Genomic DNA, 18,795 nt, shown 5'->3' on the forward strand with positions numbered 1-18,795 from the left:
GCAGTTTACTGTGAAAAATATAGCAATGCACTGTAATTCAGTTGATTGATTTTGTTTTTACGGTAACACACTGTATAGTTGATTACAGTATGATTACTGTAAAATAACAGTAAGCTGAAAGCAACCCAGCTGCCAGCAGTTAACTGTTAATTTACATGACAATTGTTACAGGATACCTAAGAACACTAATAGACCACAGTATAACCTCTAAAAAATTCAGTAAATATCACTAAGCATGGACATCAGTAGCAGGAATTATACACATGGCACACAAAAGAGAGTTTCTCTTTTGTGAACAGCCTGCACAGTGCTAGAACAGAATTTGCTGCCAAATTTCGGACCAAATAATAAAGACTGAACTGAACCGAGCTCCTGCATGAGCACCTGGATAATTCTATAGGGAATAAATGGATGGGAGATTACTTGCATCGATTAAGTCCCTGCCCTTTGTACACACATTGTTACTACCCATTGGATGGTATAGTGAGGTCCTCGGATCGGCCCTGCCAAAGTCCGTCACGGCCCTGGCAGTGCGCCGAGAAGACGATCAAACTGGACTATCTAGAGGAAGTAAAACTCGAAACAAAGTTTCTGAAGGTGAACCTTTGGAGGGATCATTACCGGTACAGCCTGCTCGACAAAGGCAGCCCGACCAACCTCCGGACGCTTAGGGTCTCTCGTAGAGACCAGTGAACACACCTCAGGGCTCCTAAAAGACTCCTTCTTTTTGGCCATCAGAGTAAAAGCCTGTGTCCACATCGCTGTCCTCTTCTGAATACACCATCTGAGAGCAAAAACCAAAGAGATGCCTTGGCTGCGATATCAAACATTATCATCAAATAATGGAAAGATCTTTAACCATTTCATACCTTGTTCTTCAGCCGTTTGTAACGAAGTCCTTCATCCTCTTCTTCCTCATCCTCGAGGAAACAGAGGATGTCTGACTGACTGAACAGACGAGCAAGTTCAGCAGTGATAAACTTGGATTTGAAACATGGGGCCTGAGGGAAGATAAATATATTTAGAAAATTAATCAACATAACACCAAAAAACATGGACAAAATTGAAATTTAAGGCCTCACAACAAAGGGATTATGAGGTAAAGAATATACAACAGTATAGCTGAATGAAAATAAATAATTCACCTTCATTTTATGAAATAAATTGACTATAAAATCTTCATTGCAGATAAACCACGAAGGATGAACACTAAGTTTTCTAACTTCACGTAGTACCATAGAAAATAAGATGTAAAAGAATAATAGCAGGAGAAGCTGCAGGTGGTTTGTAGCGAGCTGGAGTTTCTGTTTCTTCCTCCTCTCTGCTCTCTCCTTGTGCTCAGTACAACACGAGACGTGACGCTCACAGTCAGGACTAGTGACACCTAAATCATCCCAATTAAAAATGTCCTTAACTAACCCTCTGAACTTGAACTAGTTCATTTTAAGTTCGAACTGGCTCAAAACTGCCAACAGCTACTGGACACCAGTCAGCATTGAAAGACAGAAGTAGTAGGACTGGATCATTACACTCCTGTGACCAATCCTGCATGAGACTGTAGTTAGAACCGCCGTTATCATTAGCATAGGGACACAGAAATAGATAAATAAATATGGAAAAAGATAAATGTGGAAATATATTTAAGACATTTATTTATACATTTCTGCATTTATTTCTGTTTTTATTTCTATATTTATTTGTTCATTTATTTATTTCAGTATTTCTTTCTTTATTTAATTCCTTATTTATTTATATATGTATTTATTTATACATATATTTACAATTAAGTCATGTATGGTCCTCTATCCACCAATCACATCTAAACAAAACAATGACCCTGCAGCTTCTAGTTCTGTGACTAATATAAAGTACACACGGTAAATACAGGAAGTCTGGGTTAGCATGGTGAGCTAGCTGCAGCCCATATTAACCACTTTATCCGGTGTGTCCTAACAATGGAGGATATCCTGACAACAACCTGAGCACTTCTCTTCTCCACTGACACAGCAGGAGGCCGAGCGAGGTCCAAACACGTGATTCTATCGCTTACCTTTGACGTGAGGGTCATTTTTGATTAATCTCCGTGTTACGATTAGTTTCAGAGCAACAGAGAGTTTTCAGTCTTTAAGCCTTTTAACCTAAAATCCAGTGAATGGAGGAAGATTTAAAAACTAAACGTGGGGGGAGTTTCACCCACTGCCATGGGTTTCATCTTTCTGAAGGCTTATATGTAAATGAGGAGTTGTGTCACCTGACTGTAAGAAAAGTTACTTTAAAATATCAGATAATTTGAAACTACACATCCCAACAATAATCCGTCTTCCAGAATTTTTTTAATTTATTAAATTAACTTTCGATTTAATTTAATCTTTAAGAGGCGCCCAGTGGACCTCTGTATATATGTACACAGATCATCCACAGCATTGAGATAAGTTATCTGTTTTAAGGCTGTTCCTTCAATCAACCTCTGGGTTCATCACAATCTCCAACAGGTACGAAAAGTAAGGAAGAACAAACAGAGAAGTTTGCATTTGTATCTTTATTGCTGTCGACTATTTCACGTTAACAAGCATCAGGTGATCAGTGACCAGGTTAAATCAGACTAAACAATCACTGAGGACACATTATGCGAGATGCACATACAGAAGGAAGAGGGTCAGTGCAATATCCATCATTCCATTTCTTAACGGTCTCATAGTTGTTATAACAACAGTTTTCTGAACTGTGACTGTTGTCTGGCTGTCCTGGAGCCCAAAAGTTAAAGTCCACTGCAGATCCATCAGACCACATCCAGCTGCCTTCTTTGTTGTTGTCGCTGAATCCGATCCAGGTTTTTCCTTCAGCAGGATCAAAGCTCTTGATCAGGGCTTTGATGTAATTCTTTTCATCCAGACTGTGGATAGACACCAGGTTGGCTCCCTGTGAGAGACAATTGAGCTCTGCATCGGCCCAGGTCATTTGTGCGGCCACGTACTTGTAGCAGCGGTTGTTGAAGCTGAACCAGAACATGGGACAGTTTCCAAGCTGCAGCTGGACCTCAGGTCCATCTGAAGGAGACACAGCACCCAGGGTCAGGGTGAACAGAAGGAGGAGCAGGATCATGTTGGCGTCTCTCTCTCTCTCTGTCACAGGAGCAGGACGAGGGGTTGGAGATGATCTGCACTGTTGGATGAGAATGAGAGTTTGAAGGAGACAGGTGGGCAGGCTGTGTTCTTTTATACTCTTCAGAGAGGGTGTCTGAACTGTTGATGTGATGTTATTGGTCAAATGCACTTTGTAACATTTTGTTTTATACACAACTGCACAGAACAAAGTGTTTTCTCTGACCAATAGCTCCCCTGGACGTCACATAACTTTCCAAACGATTTTCCAGTTCTACCTTTTGACCTCGTAAAACGCAGCTTTAGAACGAAAATAAAGGAGGAAATAATTGTTCCCTAAATATCAACAACTGTTTAGCTTTGGAACGTCCAGGACAGCTCTGCTCTTTGTTTTTCTATGTTCTTTTATTTTATGAATATTTATTGCACCATAATAGTGCCAGAGTTCTTTATTCCATTTAAAGTAATCAATAATGAGTGGTCCATGGTCCAATCAGAGTTGGCGCGAAACATTACACTGGTGAAGAAACATCTTTCGAAATCCAGCTAACAAACATTTAAACAGCAATGAGAACAGATAGAAACAGCAGTTTAGATTCATGATTCAAACATCTTAATATAAAAACCTCATCATTTCCTTTTATTTCTCACTTGGCTTTTAATTAGAAAAGCCCAAAATGCTTGATATCACTGTCTTCAATGGATCCAGTTGAGTCGAAGATTTTCTTTATTTTACTTACTCATTTTCCTTAGAACTGTGCAAATCTGGTTTCTGATTTAAGAAGCAAGACTTCAAAATTAATATATTCATGATCTACCTGTTAATTAAGAAATAACACAAGGGATCCACCGAGTTCTGAATATTTTGGGGTGGTCTATGGAGTTTCTTATAGTGTAAGTGTTAAAAAAGAAAACGTAGATGGACCAAATACATTCCTCTAAAACAGCTTCCCACCTCAGCCATGTTCTTTTTGGGAGCTTCAGAGAGGGTGTTTAATATCATTGGACATTTCAGTAATATACAACCACAGTGTGAGTGAAGGCAGGTGAAATAAACCACCCGCTCACCTGGATGTCACATAAAACCTATAGTTTATTCATTTTCAGTAAAATGTTCACATAGTAAAATGAAGCTTTAGAAAAGACGTGTAGCTCCAGCTATCTGTAGGCTGGGGGGTCACGAGGGGGAGACGTATTGCTTCATTGTTGACTCTTTTGGTTTCCATTTACAACAGATAAGTAATAACATAACAACTGTAGGCGCATATTTACACAGACAATATTACAATAGTACAAAGCCTTCAATGTGTCCTGTCTTGCATTTTGAACTTTGTGTTTTTCTTTTAACATGCAAACAGAGTTCAAACATTGTCATAAAAATATTTTACAAAGTTATGACAATGATAAAATACTGAATTCAACCTCCTGTGGTTTTCTCAAACGTCATCAGACCAACTTGCTCCTCTGCTGCCCTCAAGTGGCCATAAAACACAATACATACTTTTACAGTCCAGCAGTGCAGCTTCAAACCCACACAAACCGTTTTCCACGTACTTGTAGCAGCGGTTGTTGAAACTGTACCAGAACATGGGACAGTTTCCACGCTGCAGCTTGACCTCAGGTCCATCTGAAGGAGACACAGCACCCAGGGTCAGGGTGAACAGAAGGAGGAGCAGGATCATGTTGGCGTCACTCTCTCTCTCTGTCACAGGAGCAGGACGAGGGGTTGGAGATGATCTGCACTGTTGGATGAGAATGAGAGTTTGAAGGAGACAGGTGGGCAGGCTGTGTTCTTTTATACTCTTCAGAGAGGCTGTCTGCACTGTTGGTGTGATGTTATTGGTCAAATGCACTTGGCAAACACGTTGTTTTATACACAGCTGCCCGATAAAAGTGTGTTCTCATAGCACGAGGAAGAAAAACCAACAGCTGACCTGGATGTCACATAACTTTCCACATGATTTTTCAGTTCAACGTTTTGACCTCGTAAAACGCAGCTTTAGAAAAGAGGACACGAGGGCAGATATGTCACTTTGTGGTTGACGTCTCCTCATTCACACCAGGTAAACAACTGCCAAACACAAGTTGACACATCGACAATGTTACCATTACAAAGTCTTTAATGTGTCCTCTCTTGTATTGTGAACTTTGTGTTTTTTTTCCAACATGCAAACAGCATTGCTTTAATTAAACAGGACTTCACACAGACATGACAACAGCTAATAAATGATTGAGCACAGCAGACTGACTTGCTACTTTGCTTCCCTCTAGTTGAGACTGTCACAACCTACAGATAGTTAATAAATAACGCAAAACTACTTTTAATGAAATATATAAAATAGAATAGATCATATTTGGATCTTTGCTGTGACTCCTAATGATTTCATTAAGTGGTTTAATTGCTGTTAGTGCTATGAATAAATATCATCTCCCTACAGCTTGGATCTCTCGAATAAGAAATCTGATGGTTACATGCTGTTAATAAATACATAATGATTTAAAAATGAGAGCGAACCAACGAACTTGTATCAGAAGTATTTGCCCCAGAATCACCAAACACTCTAAAAAACAATGCGTAAATTAAAGGGAGGAAAATAATTCTTCACAACTTTTTAACAAATGTCCAGGAGAGCTCTGCTCTTTGTTTTTCTATGTTCTTATGTTTTATGTATTTGATTGCATTATAACAGTGCCACAGTGGTGGGTTTTTAAAAAGTACATTTACTTATTTACTGTACTTAAGAACATTTTCCATGTGTCTGTACTTTAAGTTGATTTATTTTTGTCTACTTTTCACTTTTACTCCACTACATATATCAGCTAATATCTGCTCTTTCTACGAATGTGGGCCTCTTTTGCCAAACAGTTGGTGCTCTGGGTGTTTTTTTCCAACATGCAAACAGCATTGCTTTAATTAAACAGGACTTCACACAGACATGACAACAGCTAATAAATGACTGGACACAGTATCATCAGACTTCTTTCTCCTCTGCTACCCTGTGCTGGCCACTGTTACAACTTAGAGATAGATAATAAGTAAGTCAAAACGAACGATAGCGAGCCAACGAATGTGTATCAGAAGTATTTGCCCCTGAATCACCCAACACTCTAAAAAAACAATAAGGGAATTAAAGGGAGGAAAATAATTGTTCACTAAATATCAACAACTGTTTAGTTTTGGAACGACCAGGAGAGCTCTGCTCTTTGTTTTCTGTGTTCTTATAATTTATGCATATGTATTGCACTATGACAGTGCCACAGTAGTGGGATGTAACAAAGTACATTTACTTAGTTACTGTACTTAAGAAAATGTTCCATGTCTGTTTTCTTCAAGTGGATTTATTTTTGTCTACTTATCACTTTTACTCCACTACATATACAGTACATTTACATTATAAAGGTGAAGTGTGCAGTATGCAACATCACAGTGCTACAATACTTACCTCCATATACTCATGCTGGAGCCACAGTCTCTCATCCTCCGTAGATTCAACCTCTGACCCTCACTCTTCTTCTTTTTTGAGCACAAGCTCCATTTTGGTTGAGAACAGGTGAACTCAGCTGATACATTTTTAAAGTGCTTAAACCCGATTGGCGTGTCTACAATTAAGCAATGCTGTGTCTGAACGCCAATTGGTTAAACATGGTGTGTTTAAAAATTTTTTGGGATTGCTTAAGCACGATTTTCAAAACAGGGCCCGGTGTTTGGCAAAAAAATGTGGAAATATGGTTTTGATAAATAAGTGTATAGTTTTTACAAGAGTGTTTAGTTTTGCAAAGGATCTGAGGTGTTCTGCTGATTGGGTGTGTGGTTGTGCTGATTGTGTTTAGTGTTTGAAACACCGGGCCCTGTTTTGAAAATCGTGCAATCGAAAAAAAAAAAACTGTAAACAGGACTTCACGCAGACATGACAACAGCTAATAAATGACTGAGCACAGTATCATCAGACTTCTTTCTCCTCTTTTGCCCTCTGCTGGCCACTGTCACAAGCTACAGATAGTTAATAAGTAAGGAAAAATTACTTTTAATGAAATACATGAAATAGAATAGATCATATTTGGATATTTCCTTCGACTCCTAATGTTCTCATTAATTGGTTTAATTGTTATTCGTGCTATGAATAAATAGCATCTCCCTACTGCTAGGATCTCCTCCTGCTGCTAATACATACATAATTTAAACATGATAGTCAACCAACGAGAATGTATCAGAAGTCTTTGCCCCAGAATAACCAAACACTGTAAAAACACAATAAGGAAATTAAAGGGAAACAATAATTCTTCACTATTTTTAACAACCGTTAAGCTTTGGGGTCGCCAGGAGAGCTCTGCTCTTTGTTTTCTATGTTCTTATATTTTATGCAAATGTATACTCTCTAAAACAGTGCCACAGTGGTGGGATTTAACACGTACATTTACATACTTACTGTACTAAAGAGCATTTACCATGTGTCCTTACTTTTAAGTTGATTTATTTGTGTCTACTTTTCACTTTTACTCCACTACATATATTAGCTAATATCTGCACTTTCTACGAATGTGGGCCTTTTTAGCCAAACAGGTGGTGCTCTGGGCAAGTTGTCATCTGGATAGGAACCTATAGTGGCCCAAATGGTAAATAGTGAACATGGCCGGAAAAATGCAAAACTAACTTTGCCCTCTAGCCCATATGAGTCACTCCTCTGTGAAGAGGCTTGGTGTTCATTTGGACAGTGATTTTAACTTTGATAATCTGTTGTAAGTAGCTTCTTTCAGTTGAGACTTATAGCTAAGGTAAAGGACTATCTCTCATCTAAATAACTAGAGAGGGTGATCGATGCCTTCATAACTTCTCGACTTGATTCCTGTAGCCTGCAGCTCGTCCAAAATGCTGCTGCTCGCCTCCTTACAGGAAAGAAAAAGAGGGACCATATAACACCAGTGTTTAGCTCCCTCCACTGGCTTCCTGTTTGTCACAGGATTGATTTTAAAACGTTATTGTTAACTTTCAAACCTCTTAATGGACTGGCACTGTCTTACTGAACTCCTTCATGTCCACTCTTCACTTAGAGAGCTGAGGTCAGCCACTCAGATGCTCCTGGACTTACCTAAACCGAGGCTCAGGCGATCGAGCCTTTGCAGTCTCTAGCACACTTCAGATCATTGTGAAATACAGGTCTCTACTCTTTTATCTTTACAATTGGCATGTTGTTGTTTTTCTTGTTCTAAGTTTTTATAAATTTGCCATATAAATAAAATTGAACTTGACATAAACAGTTTAATTTAAAATCAAACACTAAAAAACAGTATGAAAGAACGTTTTGGAAGATTTCTACTCTAATTTATCTTCTATATATTCCACTACACATGTTACTGTTCCATAGTTCTAAACCACACACAAATACACACACACACACACACACACACACACACACACACACACACACACACACACACACACACACACACTCACACACAAACACTCATACACACACACACACACTTTGCTCATGCCAGCTGGAATCAGCTCCAATGAGACAGAAGCAGCTGTTTACACATCCCAAAATATGCTGTCTTACAGAAACTCTTTAATCTCTTTAGTCCTTATTTAGTGTTCGACATTGAACAAGTCTCCTGCTTATTCCCACCTCCTCTCTGAAGTCATGAGGAGCAAAGGCAGCTGCTCCTGTTGTTTTAGGGCTCGTCAGATAAATATAATTTCAGCTTCGTCATGTTATGTGCAGTTTGCTTCCACCACCGACTCAGTGATTTTCCATAAAGGTTTAACTCAAATAAAAGTAGCCGTTTAGTTTCATGGTTCTTTATTGGAGTCATCCACTCCATTCTGTCCAGTGTCTGTATTCAGTCTCACTACCCTTCTTTATTTTGACCCATCATCATCATCATCCTTTGATTTGTTCTTAAAAGAATCATACTCTGGTCTTTTTCTTTTTTTAAATCTATATCGGAGTTTTAAAGAAAATTAATCCCATCCCTTTTATGCATCATTTCAGAGCAGATGTTGTCTGTGTTTAAATTTCACAATCATGCCATGTCTGTGGTTTTTCTCACAGAGCCCTGAGTTTGAGATAGAGAAAGTGATATCATAGAGGTTTTGATCTTAGTGTTCATGTAAACCTGTTGGTAAATTCAACTGGACAGTAAATACTGTGTAATAAAGAGACTGGAAGCCTTCATGCTTCTCTCACCCACATCACAGTGAGGTCTATCAGGGTTTTGAATTTATTTTGACTTAAAATGTGTTCGTTAACTTGTCATTGAATTTTATCAATAACATTGTAATTGTTAAAATCAACAAACAACAAATACCCGACAACAGGTATGAAAAGTAAGTGGGTGAAATGAGTAAAAACGGAGAAGGGTGCATTTGTATCTTTATTGCTGAGGACTATTTCATGTCAACAAGCATCAAGTGATCAGTGACCAGGTTAAATCAGACTCAACAATCACTCAGGACACATTATTTGAGATGCACAGACAGAGGGAATAAGAGCACTACAAGGTGCATCATTCCATTTCTTTTCGGTAGAAAAGTTGTTATGACCACAGTGTTCCACTCCACGACCGTTGTCTGGCTGTCCTGGGAACCAAAAGGTAAACTTCACTGCACAACCATCAGACCACATCCAGCGGCCTTCTTTGTGGAGGTCGCTGAGTCCGATCCAGGTGAATCCTTCAGCATGGTCAAAGTTCTTGATCAGGGCTTTGACGAAATTCTCTTCCTCCAGACTGTGGATAGACACCAGGTTGGCTCCCTGTGACACACAATAGAGCTCTGCATCAGCCCAGGCCATATGTGTGGCCACGTACTTGTAGCAGCGGTTGTTGAAGCTGTACCAGAACATGGGACAGTTTCCACGCTGCAGCTTGACCTCAGGTCCATCTGAAGGAGACACAGCACCCAGGGTCAAGGTGAACAGAAGGAGGAGCAGGATCATGCTAGTGTCTCTCTCTCTCTCTGTCACAGGAGCAGGACGAGGGGTTGGAGATGATCTGCACTGTTGGATGACAATGAGGGTTTGAAGGAGACAGGTGGGCAGGCTGCGTTCTTTTATACTCTTCAGAGAGGCTGTCTGCACTGTTGGTGTGATGTTATTGGTCAAATGCACTTGGCAAACACGTTGTTTTATACACAGCTGCCCGATAAAAGTGTGTTCTCATAGCACGAGGAAGAAAAACCAACAGCTGACCTGGATGTCACATAACTTTCCACATGATTTTTCAGTTCAACCTTTTGACCTCGTAAAACGCAGCTTTAGAAAAGAGTACACGAGGGCAGATATGTCACTTTGTGGTTGACGTCTCCTCATTCACACCAGGTAAACAACTGCCAAACACAAGTTGAACCATTGAAAATGTTACCATTACAAAGTCTTTAATGTGTCCTCTCTTGTATTGTGAACTTTGTGTTTTTTTTCCAACATGCAAACAGCATTGCTTTAATTAAACAGGAATTCACACAGACCTGACAACAACTAATAAATGACTGAGCACAGTATCATCATACTTCTTTCTCCTCTGTTGTCCTCTGCTGGCCACTGTCACAAGCTACAGATAGTTAATAAGTAAGTCAAAAATACTTTTAATGAAATACATGAAATAGAATAGATCATATTTGGATATTTCCTTCGACTCCTAATGTTCTCATTAATTGGTTTAATTGTTATTCGTGCTATGAATAAATAACATCTCCCTACTGCTTGGATCTCCTCAATAAGAACTCTGCTGGTTACATGCTGTTAATAAATATATAATGATTTCAGCATGATAGTCAACCAAAGAACGTGTATCAGAAGTATTTGCCCCTGAATCACCCAACACTCTAAGGGAATTAAAGGGAGGAAAATAATTGTTCACTAAATATCAACAACTGTTTAGTTTTGGAACATCCAGTAGAGCTCTGCTCTTTGTTTTCTGCGTTCTTATAATTAATGCATATTTATTGCACTATAACAGTGCCACAGTAGTGGGATGTAACAAAGTACATTTACTTAATTACCGTATTTAAGAGCATTTTCCATGTGTCTGTGATTTAAGTGGATTTTTTTTTACTCTTTTCACTTTTACTCAACTACATACTATATCAGCTAATATCTGCACTTTCTACGTATCTTGGACTTTTTTGCCAGGTGGTGCTCTGGGTAAGTTGTAATATGGATAGGAACCTATAGTGGTCCAAGTGGTAAATAGCGAACATGGCCAAAAAAGAGAAAAACTAATTTGGCCCAGCCCCTATGATTCACTCCTCTGTGAAGAGTCTTGGTGTTCATTTGGACAGTGTTTTTAAATTTTACAATCTGTTGGTCACAGGATTGATTTTAAAACTTTATTGTTAACTTTCAAACCTCTTAATGGACTGTCACCGCCTTACTGAACTCCTTCATGTCCTCTCTTCACTTAGAGAGCTGAGGTCAGCCACTCAGCTGCTCCTGGACTTACCTAAACCGAGGCTCAGGCGATCGAGTCTTTGCAGTAGCCGCCCCAAACTAGTGGAACAGCGCACCACTCCATATTAGATCTGCCCCGTCTCTAGCACACTTCAAATCATTGTGAAAGACACTTCTCTTCTCTTGGCCTTCTTTTCAAGTGGAGAACATTTTTATCCCAGCAGATTTTATTGTATCATATTTTACTTTATTTTATTTTATTTTAACTTTACAATTGGTATTTTGATGTATTTCATGTTGCTGTTTTTCTTGTTTCGAAGTTTTTACAAATGTCCTATACAAATAAAAATGAACTTGACATTAACAGTTTTATTTAAGATCATACACTAAAAAACTGTATGGTAGAACTGTTTTGATGGACTTCAACTTGAATCTATCTTCTATCTCTTCCACTACACATTTGACTGTTCCCTAATTCAAATCCACACACACACAGAGACACACATACACACACACACAAACACACACTTTGTTCATGCCAGCTGGATCAGCTCCAATGAGACAGAAGCAGCTGTTTAGACATCCCAAAATATTTTCCCTTCCAGAAACTCTTTAAACTCTTTAGTCCTTATTTAGTATTTGAAATTGAAAAAGTCTCCTCCTTATTCCTTCCTTAAAAACAAGAGCTGCTCCTCTTGTTTTTGCTTCCACCACCGACTCAGTGATTTTCCAAAAAGGTTAAAGTCAAATAAAAGAAGCCGTTTAGTTTCATGCTTCATTTTTTCAAGTCATCCACTCCATTCCATCCTTTGTCTGCATTCACTCTCACTACCATCCTTTAATTTGACCGATCATCATCATCATCATCATCCTTTTATTTGTACTCATGGATTTTAACAATAACATTGGAAATGTTAAAATCAACAAACAACAAATACCTGACAACAGGTATAAAAAGTAAGTGAGTGAAATGAGAACAAACATAGAAGGTTGCATTTGTATCTTTATTGCTGAGGACTATTTCATGTCAACAAGCATCAGGTGATCAGTGACCAGGTTAAATCAGATTTAACATCCCTGAGGACAGAGTATGCGAGATGCACAAACAGAAGGATGATTGTTACTACAAGGTAGATCATTCCATTTCTTATCGATGCCGTTGGTATGACCACAGTCTTCCCTTCCGTGGTAGTTGTCTGGCTGTCCTGAGGACCAAAAGGTAAACTTCACTGCACAACCATCAGACCACATCCAGCGGCCTTCTTTGTGGAGGTCGCTGAGTCCGATCCAGGTGATTCCTTCAGCATGGTCAAAGTTCTTGATCATGTTTGTGATGAAGTTATGTTCATCCAGGCTGTGGATAGACACCAGGTTGGCTCCCTGTGACACACAGTAAAGCTCTGCATCGGCCCAGGTCATCTGTGTGGACACGTACTTGTAACAGCGGTTGTTGAAGCTGGACCAGAACATGGGACAGTTTCCACGCTGCAGCTTGACCTCAGGTCCATCTGAAGGAGACACAGCACCCAGGGTCAGGGAGAACAGAAGGAGGAGCAGGATCATGTTGGCGTCTCTCTCTCTCTCTGTCACAGGAGCAGGACGAGGGGTTGGAGATGATCTGCACTGTTGGATGAGAATGAGAGTTTGAAGGAGACAGGTGGGCAGGCTGCGTTCTTTTATACTCACGAGGGCAGATATGTCACTTTGTGGTTCACGCCTCCTCATTCACACCAGGTAAACAACTGCCAAACACAAGTTGACACATCAACAATGTTACGCATTTGAACACAAATGTCTGTACTTTCTACTTCGTATATTCTCAAAACTGGCTCGTTACTTGAGCAGCGGATGTGCGCCACTACACACGGCGCACCTCTCTCTCGCTCACTCGCGTGCCTGCTGCCCCGGGAGATGTTCGGGGGGGGGGGGGGGGGGGGGGGGGCAGGACGAGACCCTAAAAAAACGGCCTTGGTCGACCGGGTCGAGCAGGCTGTTCTGGTAACGATCCTTCCGCAGGTTCACCTTCAGAAACTTTGTTAAGAGTTTTACTTCCTCTAGATCCGCCATTACCAAGCTTAAGAATGCTGCAGCCCAATTTGAAAACTGAAAAATGTGTGCAGCCCACACACACACACCTTTAATCTCAACTATATGATCCACACACATGACTAGAATCATACATATTATTAATTTTATCGCAAAAATTGAATGAATATGAACCCAGGCATATGCAGTGCAAATCCAATAACAACCACATTTAAACATAACAATTTGCAAAGCAACCAATGTAAAACAAACAGGAGTGCAAATAGGGCTTGTTAAAATTCATTCTTCCTGTTTGTATAACAGAGCAAGACAAGGATATCCCGGAGAAGACAAACACATTCGAGGCTTAACCAAATATACTTAAGGCGTATAAGCTAGACCTGCGCTGGTCTCATCAAAATTTCGTAGGAAATGGTATGAAAAGTAATGCACTAGAATTCGTATGAATTCCAAGTAATCTTGAGTCAGGAGGCTGGGGACACGTGACCTATGCGCTTCTCTCTCTTTGTTAAAACAAAAAACATGGCGGACATTCATCTAACCCCAACCCTAATATGAAAAATATATATGAACTCTGCACCACGCTGATTCAGCTGAGTGACAGCTGCAGGAATAAGCTGTTCCTGAACGTGATGGTCTGGGAACGGAGGACCCTGTAGCGCCTCCCAGAGGGGAGGAGGGCAAACAGTCTATGGCTGAGGTGTGAGAATTTGGGTTGATACAGTTTTTTTCGATTGCTTAGGCACGATTTTCAAAACAGGGCCCGGTGTTTAAAACACTACACACAATCAGCACAACCACACACCCAATCAGCAGATCACCTCAGATCCTTTGCAAAATGAAACACTCTTGTAAAAACTATACACTTATCAAAACCATATTTTTAAACACACATACTTCTAATGACTAAATTCTGTTTTAGCCAGTTACACACTGCTGTTGCTAACCTAAAACACTTTTAGCAATTCCAGTTCTCAGTGATTAGAGTACTGTAAGTGAAATACACAGAGAAAGTGCAAATATACAATAAATTCACCAAACACTACACAAGACCAATGCTGCAGTCTCATGAAAATATAATTTATTTCTCTCCATATACCCCAATCAGTAAAAATGTCAACATGGAGAATCACAACAAAACATGTCCCAGTTTTCATGCTACTACAGGAGTGTGCATAACACTGTAGGCTCGACAAATATCAGACAAGCTGAACATTCTGTGTCCAGTACAGGTTTCAATGAGGGGTACCTGAGCCTGGGGCCGGAGATCGTAATCCCTCCACCGCCATGCCGAGAAAAAATCCTTTATTGGTTTTAGAAACGGAGAGTATGGTGGAAGGTATGGAACTGTACAGTACACCAATCCAGTTCAAGCACTATACAAATGCAGCAGCCGAGTTCACCTGACTTCCACCAAAATGGAGCTTGTCCTCAAAAGAAAAGATGAGTGAGGGTGAGAGGGGGAATCCACGGAGGAGGAGAACGCTGCAGCTGCGGCATGATTATGTGGAGGTATGTATTGTTCACTTTAGCACTGTGATGTTGCATACTGCACACGTAACCTTTATAATGTAAATGTACTGTATTCCAGACCTATGCTGAACTACACAATCTTGTCTTTCACTGTATTTCTGAGAGTTCTACAGATGGATGCTGAGGAAATCCCACATGAATTCATATATATAGATGAGGCAGGGTTCAACCTGACAAAAGCAAGAAGGAGAGGCAGAAATATCATTGGCCATGGGGCTATAATCAATGTCCCAGGGCAACGTGGGGGTAACATCACCCTTTGCGCTGGCACTACACAGAATGGGGTCCTCCTCTATCACTCCAATATGGGCCTCACACACAAAATGCTGACAGGCCTCGACACTCACGTCGCCACAAGCCTCCTCCATGGCCTGGAGCAGTGTGACCCGGTCCTGTGGGTTCCGTTCATAAACCTTCCACCTCTAAGCTGAAAATAATTCCTCAATGGGATTCAGGAAAGGAGAATAAGGTGGAAGGTATAGAACGGGAATATGCGGGTGGTCCTGGAACCACTCACCCACTTGAGCAGCCCGGTGGAAGCTCACCTTTTCCCAGGGGCCGGTTTTTCAAAAGTAATCTGATCGGATTACGGCTATCGGATTGGATCAAATCTTGAAAATGGGTATTTCAAAAGAAAAAAAGGATTCAGAAATTGGATTGGATCACGTAATCTAATCTTGTTGTTGATCCGGATCAAATCTTGAGTTTGGGTTTTTCAAAAGTTTTTGGTAGGATTGAACAGAAGGCAGAGCAGGATCATGTTGGCGTCTCTCTCTCTCTCTGTCACAGGAGCAGGACGAGGGGTTGGAGATGATCTGCACTGTTGGATGAGAATGAGAGTTTGAAGGAGACAGGTGGGCAGGCTGTGTTCTTTTATACTTTTCAGAGAGGCTGTCTGCACTGTTGATGTGATGTTATTGGTCAAATGCAATTGGTAACATTTTGTTTTATACACAGCTGCACAGAAAAAGTGATGTCTCAGCACAAGAAGCAGAAAAACCAACCGCTCACCTGTGTCCTTGATGCTAACAACCATAGCAACAATAAGAAATGGAATGATGGATATTGTAATGACCTTATTCCTTCTGTTTGTGCATCTCGGATAATCTGTCCTCAGTGATTGTTAAATCTGATTTAACCCAGTCACTGATCACCTGATGCTTGTTGACATGAAAAAGTCCTCAGCAATAAAGATACAAATGCAAACTTCTTTGTTTGGAGTCATTTCACTCACTTACTTTTCATACCTGTTGTCAGGTAATTGCTGTTTGTTGATTATAACAATTCCAATGTTATTGTTAAAAACAATGACAAATACACACATTTAGTGTTCAGTACAAATAAAATGATGACAATGATGATGATTATTGGTCAAATTAAAGAAGGGCAGTGAGAGTGAATGCAGACAGAGGACAGAATGGAGTGGATGACTTGAAAAAAGAAGCATGTAACTAAATGGCTACTTTTATCTGACTTAAACCCTTGCTGCAAGGACACAGGGGGCAGATATGTCACTTTGTGGTTGACGTCTTCTCATTCACACCAGGTAAACAACTGCCAAACACAATTTGACACATCGACAATGTTACCATTACAAAGTCTTTAATGTGTCCTCTCTTGTATTTTGAACTTTGAGTTTTTCCAACATGCAAACAGCATTGTTTTAATTAGAGTTCATCTCAGTTGTTAACACACAAAAAGCGAAAATTCGGCACAATTTGCAAAACCTTCACTTCATGTACCAATCACTCGACCCACTTTGGCACTACTTCACACTCCCTTATCTGCATTAGACTCTGACTTTCCTTGTTTGAACTCTGATGTCAATTACACATCACCTTGTTGTCAAAACACTACACACAATGTTCAGTTGTTGCACACACTTCTCAAGTAAAATCTCAAAGCATCAACCTACAACACACAATTACTCAAATCTCTAAACATTCAGGTCTGTTGAGCAATTTCACCTCATTTACACAGCCGAACAGGAGACTGAAACTGTAGATATGGTTCATGAGAACAACTCTATCACACTCAGACAAATAAAAACTAGGATCCTGGCTGACCATGCTACATTTAGAAACGTCCAGACCGTCAGCCTCTCTACATTGAACTGTATTCTTCATAGGAATGCCATGTGGATGAAACAAGTGTTCAGGGTCCCATTTGAACGGAACACAGCCATCAAGGAGTTATGGTGAGAGTTTGTGCTTGTAAGTACCAACATTCAGCACTGACACATGCATGTATTGTACCTGTAATCCAATATTGTTCCTTTTCTACAGTGTCTCACTGTAGCCCACTGTGTTGACCTCTCTGTGTCCATACTGTAACTTGCATTCTCATGCTGTCTGTGTTAGCGGATCCAGGAGCATGACACAGCTCGTGTGTTGTACCAGTACATCTTTATTGATGAGGTGGGATTCAACCTGGTGAAGAGGAGGTGACGGGGCAGAAACGTCATTGGCCAGCGGGCCATTGTTGAGGTCCCCGGTCAGCAGGGTGGGAACATCACAATGTGTGCTGCAATGAATCACCATGGGATGTTGCACCGTCATGCCCACCTAGGGGCCTATAACGCTGCCCGTCTCCTCGTCTTCCTGGATGGCCTGCATGACCTGCTGGTACCACCTGACCAGACAGATGACCCACAGTGGATCAATCACGTTGTCATCCGGGACAATGTGAGCTTTCAAGTGCGGGAGTGGTTCCAGGACCACCCACATTTTTCCATTCTATACATTCCACCTTATTCTCCTTTCCTGAATCCCATTGAGGAATTGTTTTCAGCTTGGAGGTGGAAGGTGTATGAACGGAACCCACAGGACCAGGTTCCACTGCTCCAGGCCATGGAGGAGGCTTGTGGCGACGTGAGTGTCGAGGCCTGTCAGCATTTTGTGTGTGAGGTTTTTAGTTTTCTGTGTGCAGTTTTGAGAAAGCCGTTATTGTTTTGAAAAACGTGTGTTAACGATTGTGAAAAACTGTAAAAGGGGGGGGGGGGGGTGGGTTGAGTAGGCCGGTTTACAGTGCTGTACTGTTCTCTATGTTTACCGAAATAAACCTTTTTATGCTGCATATTTGTGTGCTGTTTCATGTTTGACTATGAAAAAAGTAGGCCTAAACTGAGACATTTTACAAAAGGAGAAATGGCTCATTCTCCAGAGTCACTGTCATTCATATGGTGTGTTCCATTTTGATGATTGTGTTTTCAATTTTGCACTTCAGTGTGCTGTAAATGCTTGGTAGTGTGCAAGCAAATGCTTAGTTGTGTGTTCCCAATGAATGGTATGTGTGTGTCATTTGAAAATATGGCTGTGTGTACCAAATGAAAACACGAGTTCCATTTTGTGAACAGGTAAGAGATTTGATGGCAAAGAGTCATCTTGCAAAGGGAGTGTCAGTTTTAGCATTTTGTGTGTGAGGTTTTCAATTGTCTGGGTGCAGTTTTGAGAAAGCCGTTATTGTTTTGAAAAACGTGTGTTAACAATTGTGAAAAACTGTAACACACGTTTTTCAAAACTGCACACAGAAAACTAGTAACCTCACACACAAAATGCTGACAGGCCTTGACAATCACGTTGCCACAAGCCTCCTCTATGGCCTGGAGCAGTGGGACCCGGTCCAGTGGGTTCCGTTCATATACCTTCCACCTCCAAGCTGAAAATAATTCCTAAATAGGATTCAGGAAAGGAGAATAAGGTGGAAGGTATAGAACGGAAAAATGTTGG

The 18,795-nt window shown here is 40.5% G+C and overlaps 3 protein-coding genes across 3 annotated transcripts; all 3 read right to left on the reverse strand.

Moving 5' to 3' along the window:
• Positions 1–2,520: 2,520 nt before the first annotated feature.
• Positions 2,521–3,263, reverse strand: LOC128461297 (lactose-binding lectin l-2). Its single transcript, XM_053446144.1, has one exon. It carries the CDS (start codon positions 3,100–3,102, stop codon positions 2,611–2,613), a length of 492 nt encoding a protein of 163 aa, XP_053302119.1. The 5' UTR covers positions 3,103–3,263; the 3' UTR covers positions 2,521–2,610.
• Positions 3,264–9,458: 6,195 nt separating this feature from the next.
• Positions 9,459–10,151, reverse strand: LOC128461298 (lactose-binding lectin l-2). The gene has a single exon (XM_053446146.1). It carries the CDS (start codon positions 10,037–10,039, stop codon positions 9,548–9,550), a length of 492 nt encoding a protein of 163 aa, XP_053302121.1. The 5' UTR covers positions 10,040–10,151; the 3' UTR covers positions 9,459–9,547.
• Positions 10,152–12,473: 2,322 nt separating this feature from the next.
• Positions 12,474–13,144, reverse strand: LOC128461299 (lactose-binding lectin l-2-like). The gene has a single exon (XM_053446147.1). The coding sequence runs from the start codon at positions 13,049–13,051 to the stop codon at positions 12,557–12,559; it is 495 nt and encodes a 164-aa protein (XP_053302122.1). The 5' UTR covers positions 13,052–13,144; the 3' UTR covers positions 12,474–12,556.
• Positions 13,145–18,795: the final 5,651 nt, after the last annotated feature.

The sequence above is a fragment of the Pleuronectes platessa genome, chromosome 18, assembly GCF_947347685.1.
Source record: "Pleuronectes platessa chromosome 18, fPlePla1.1, whole genome shotgun sequence".
Lineage (NCBI taxonomy): Eukaryota > Metazoa > Chordata > Actinopteri > Pleuronectiformes > Pleuronectidae > Pleuronectes > Pleuronectes platessa.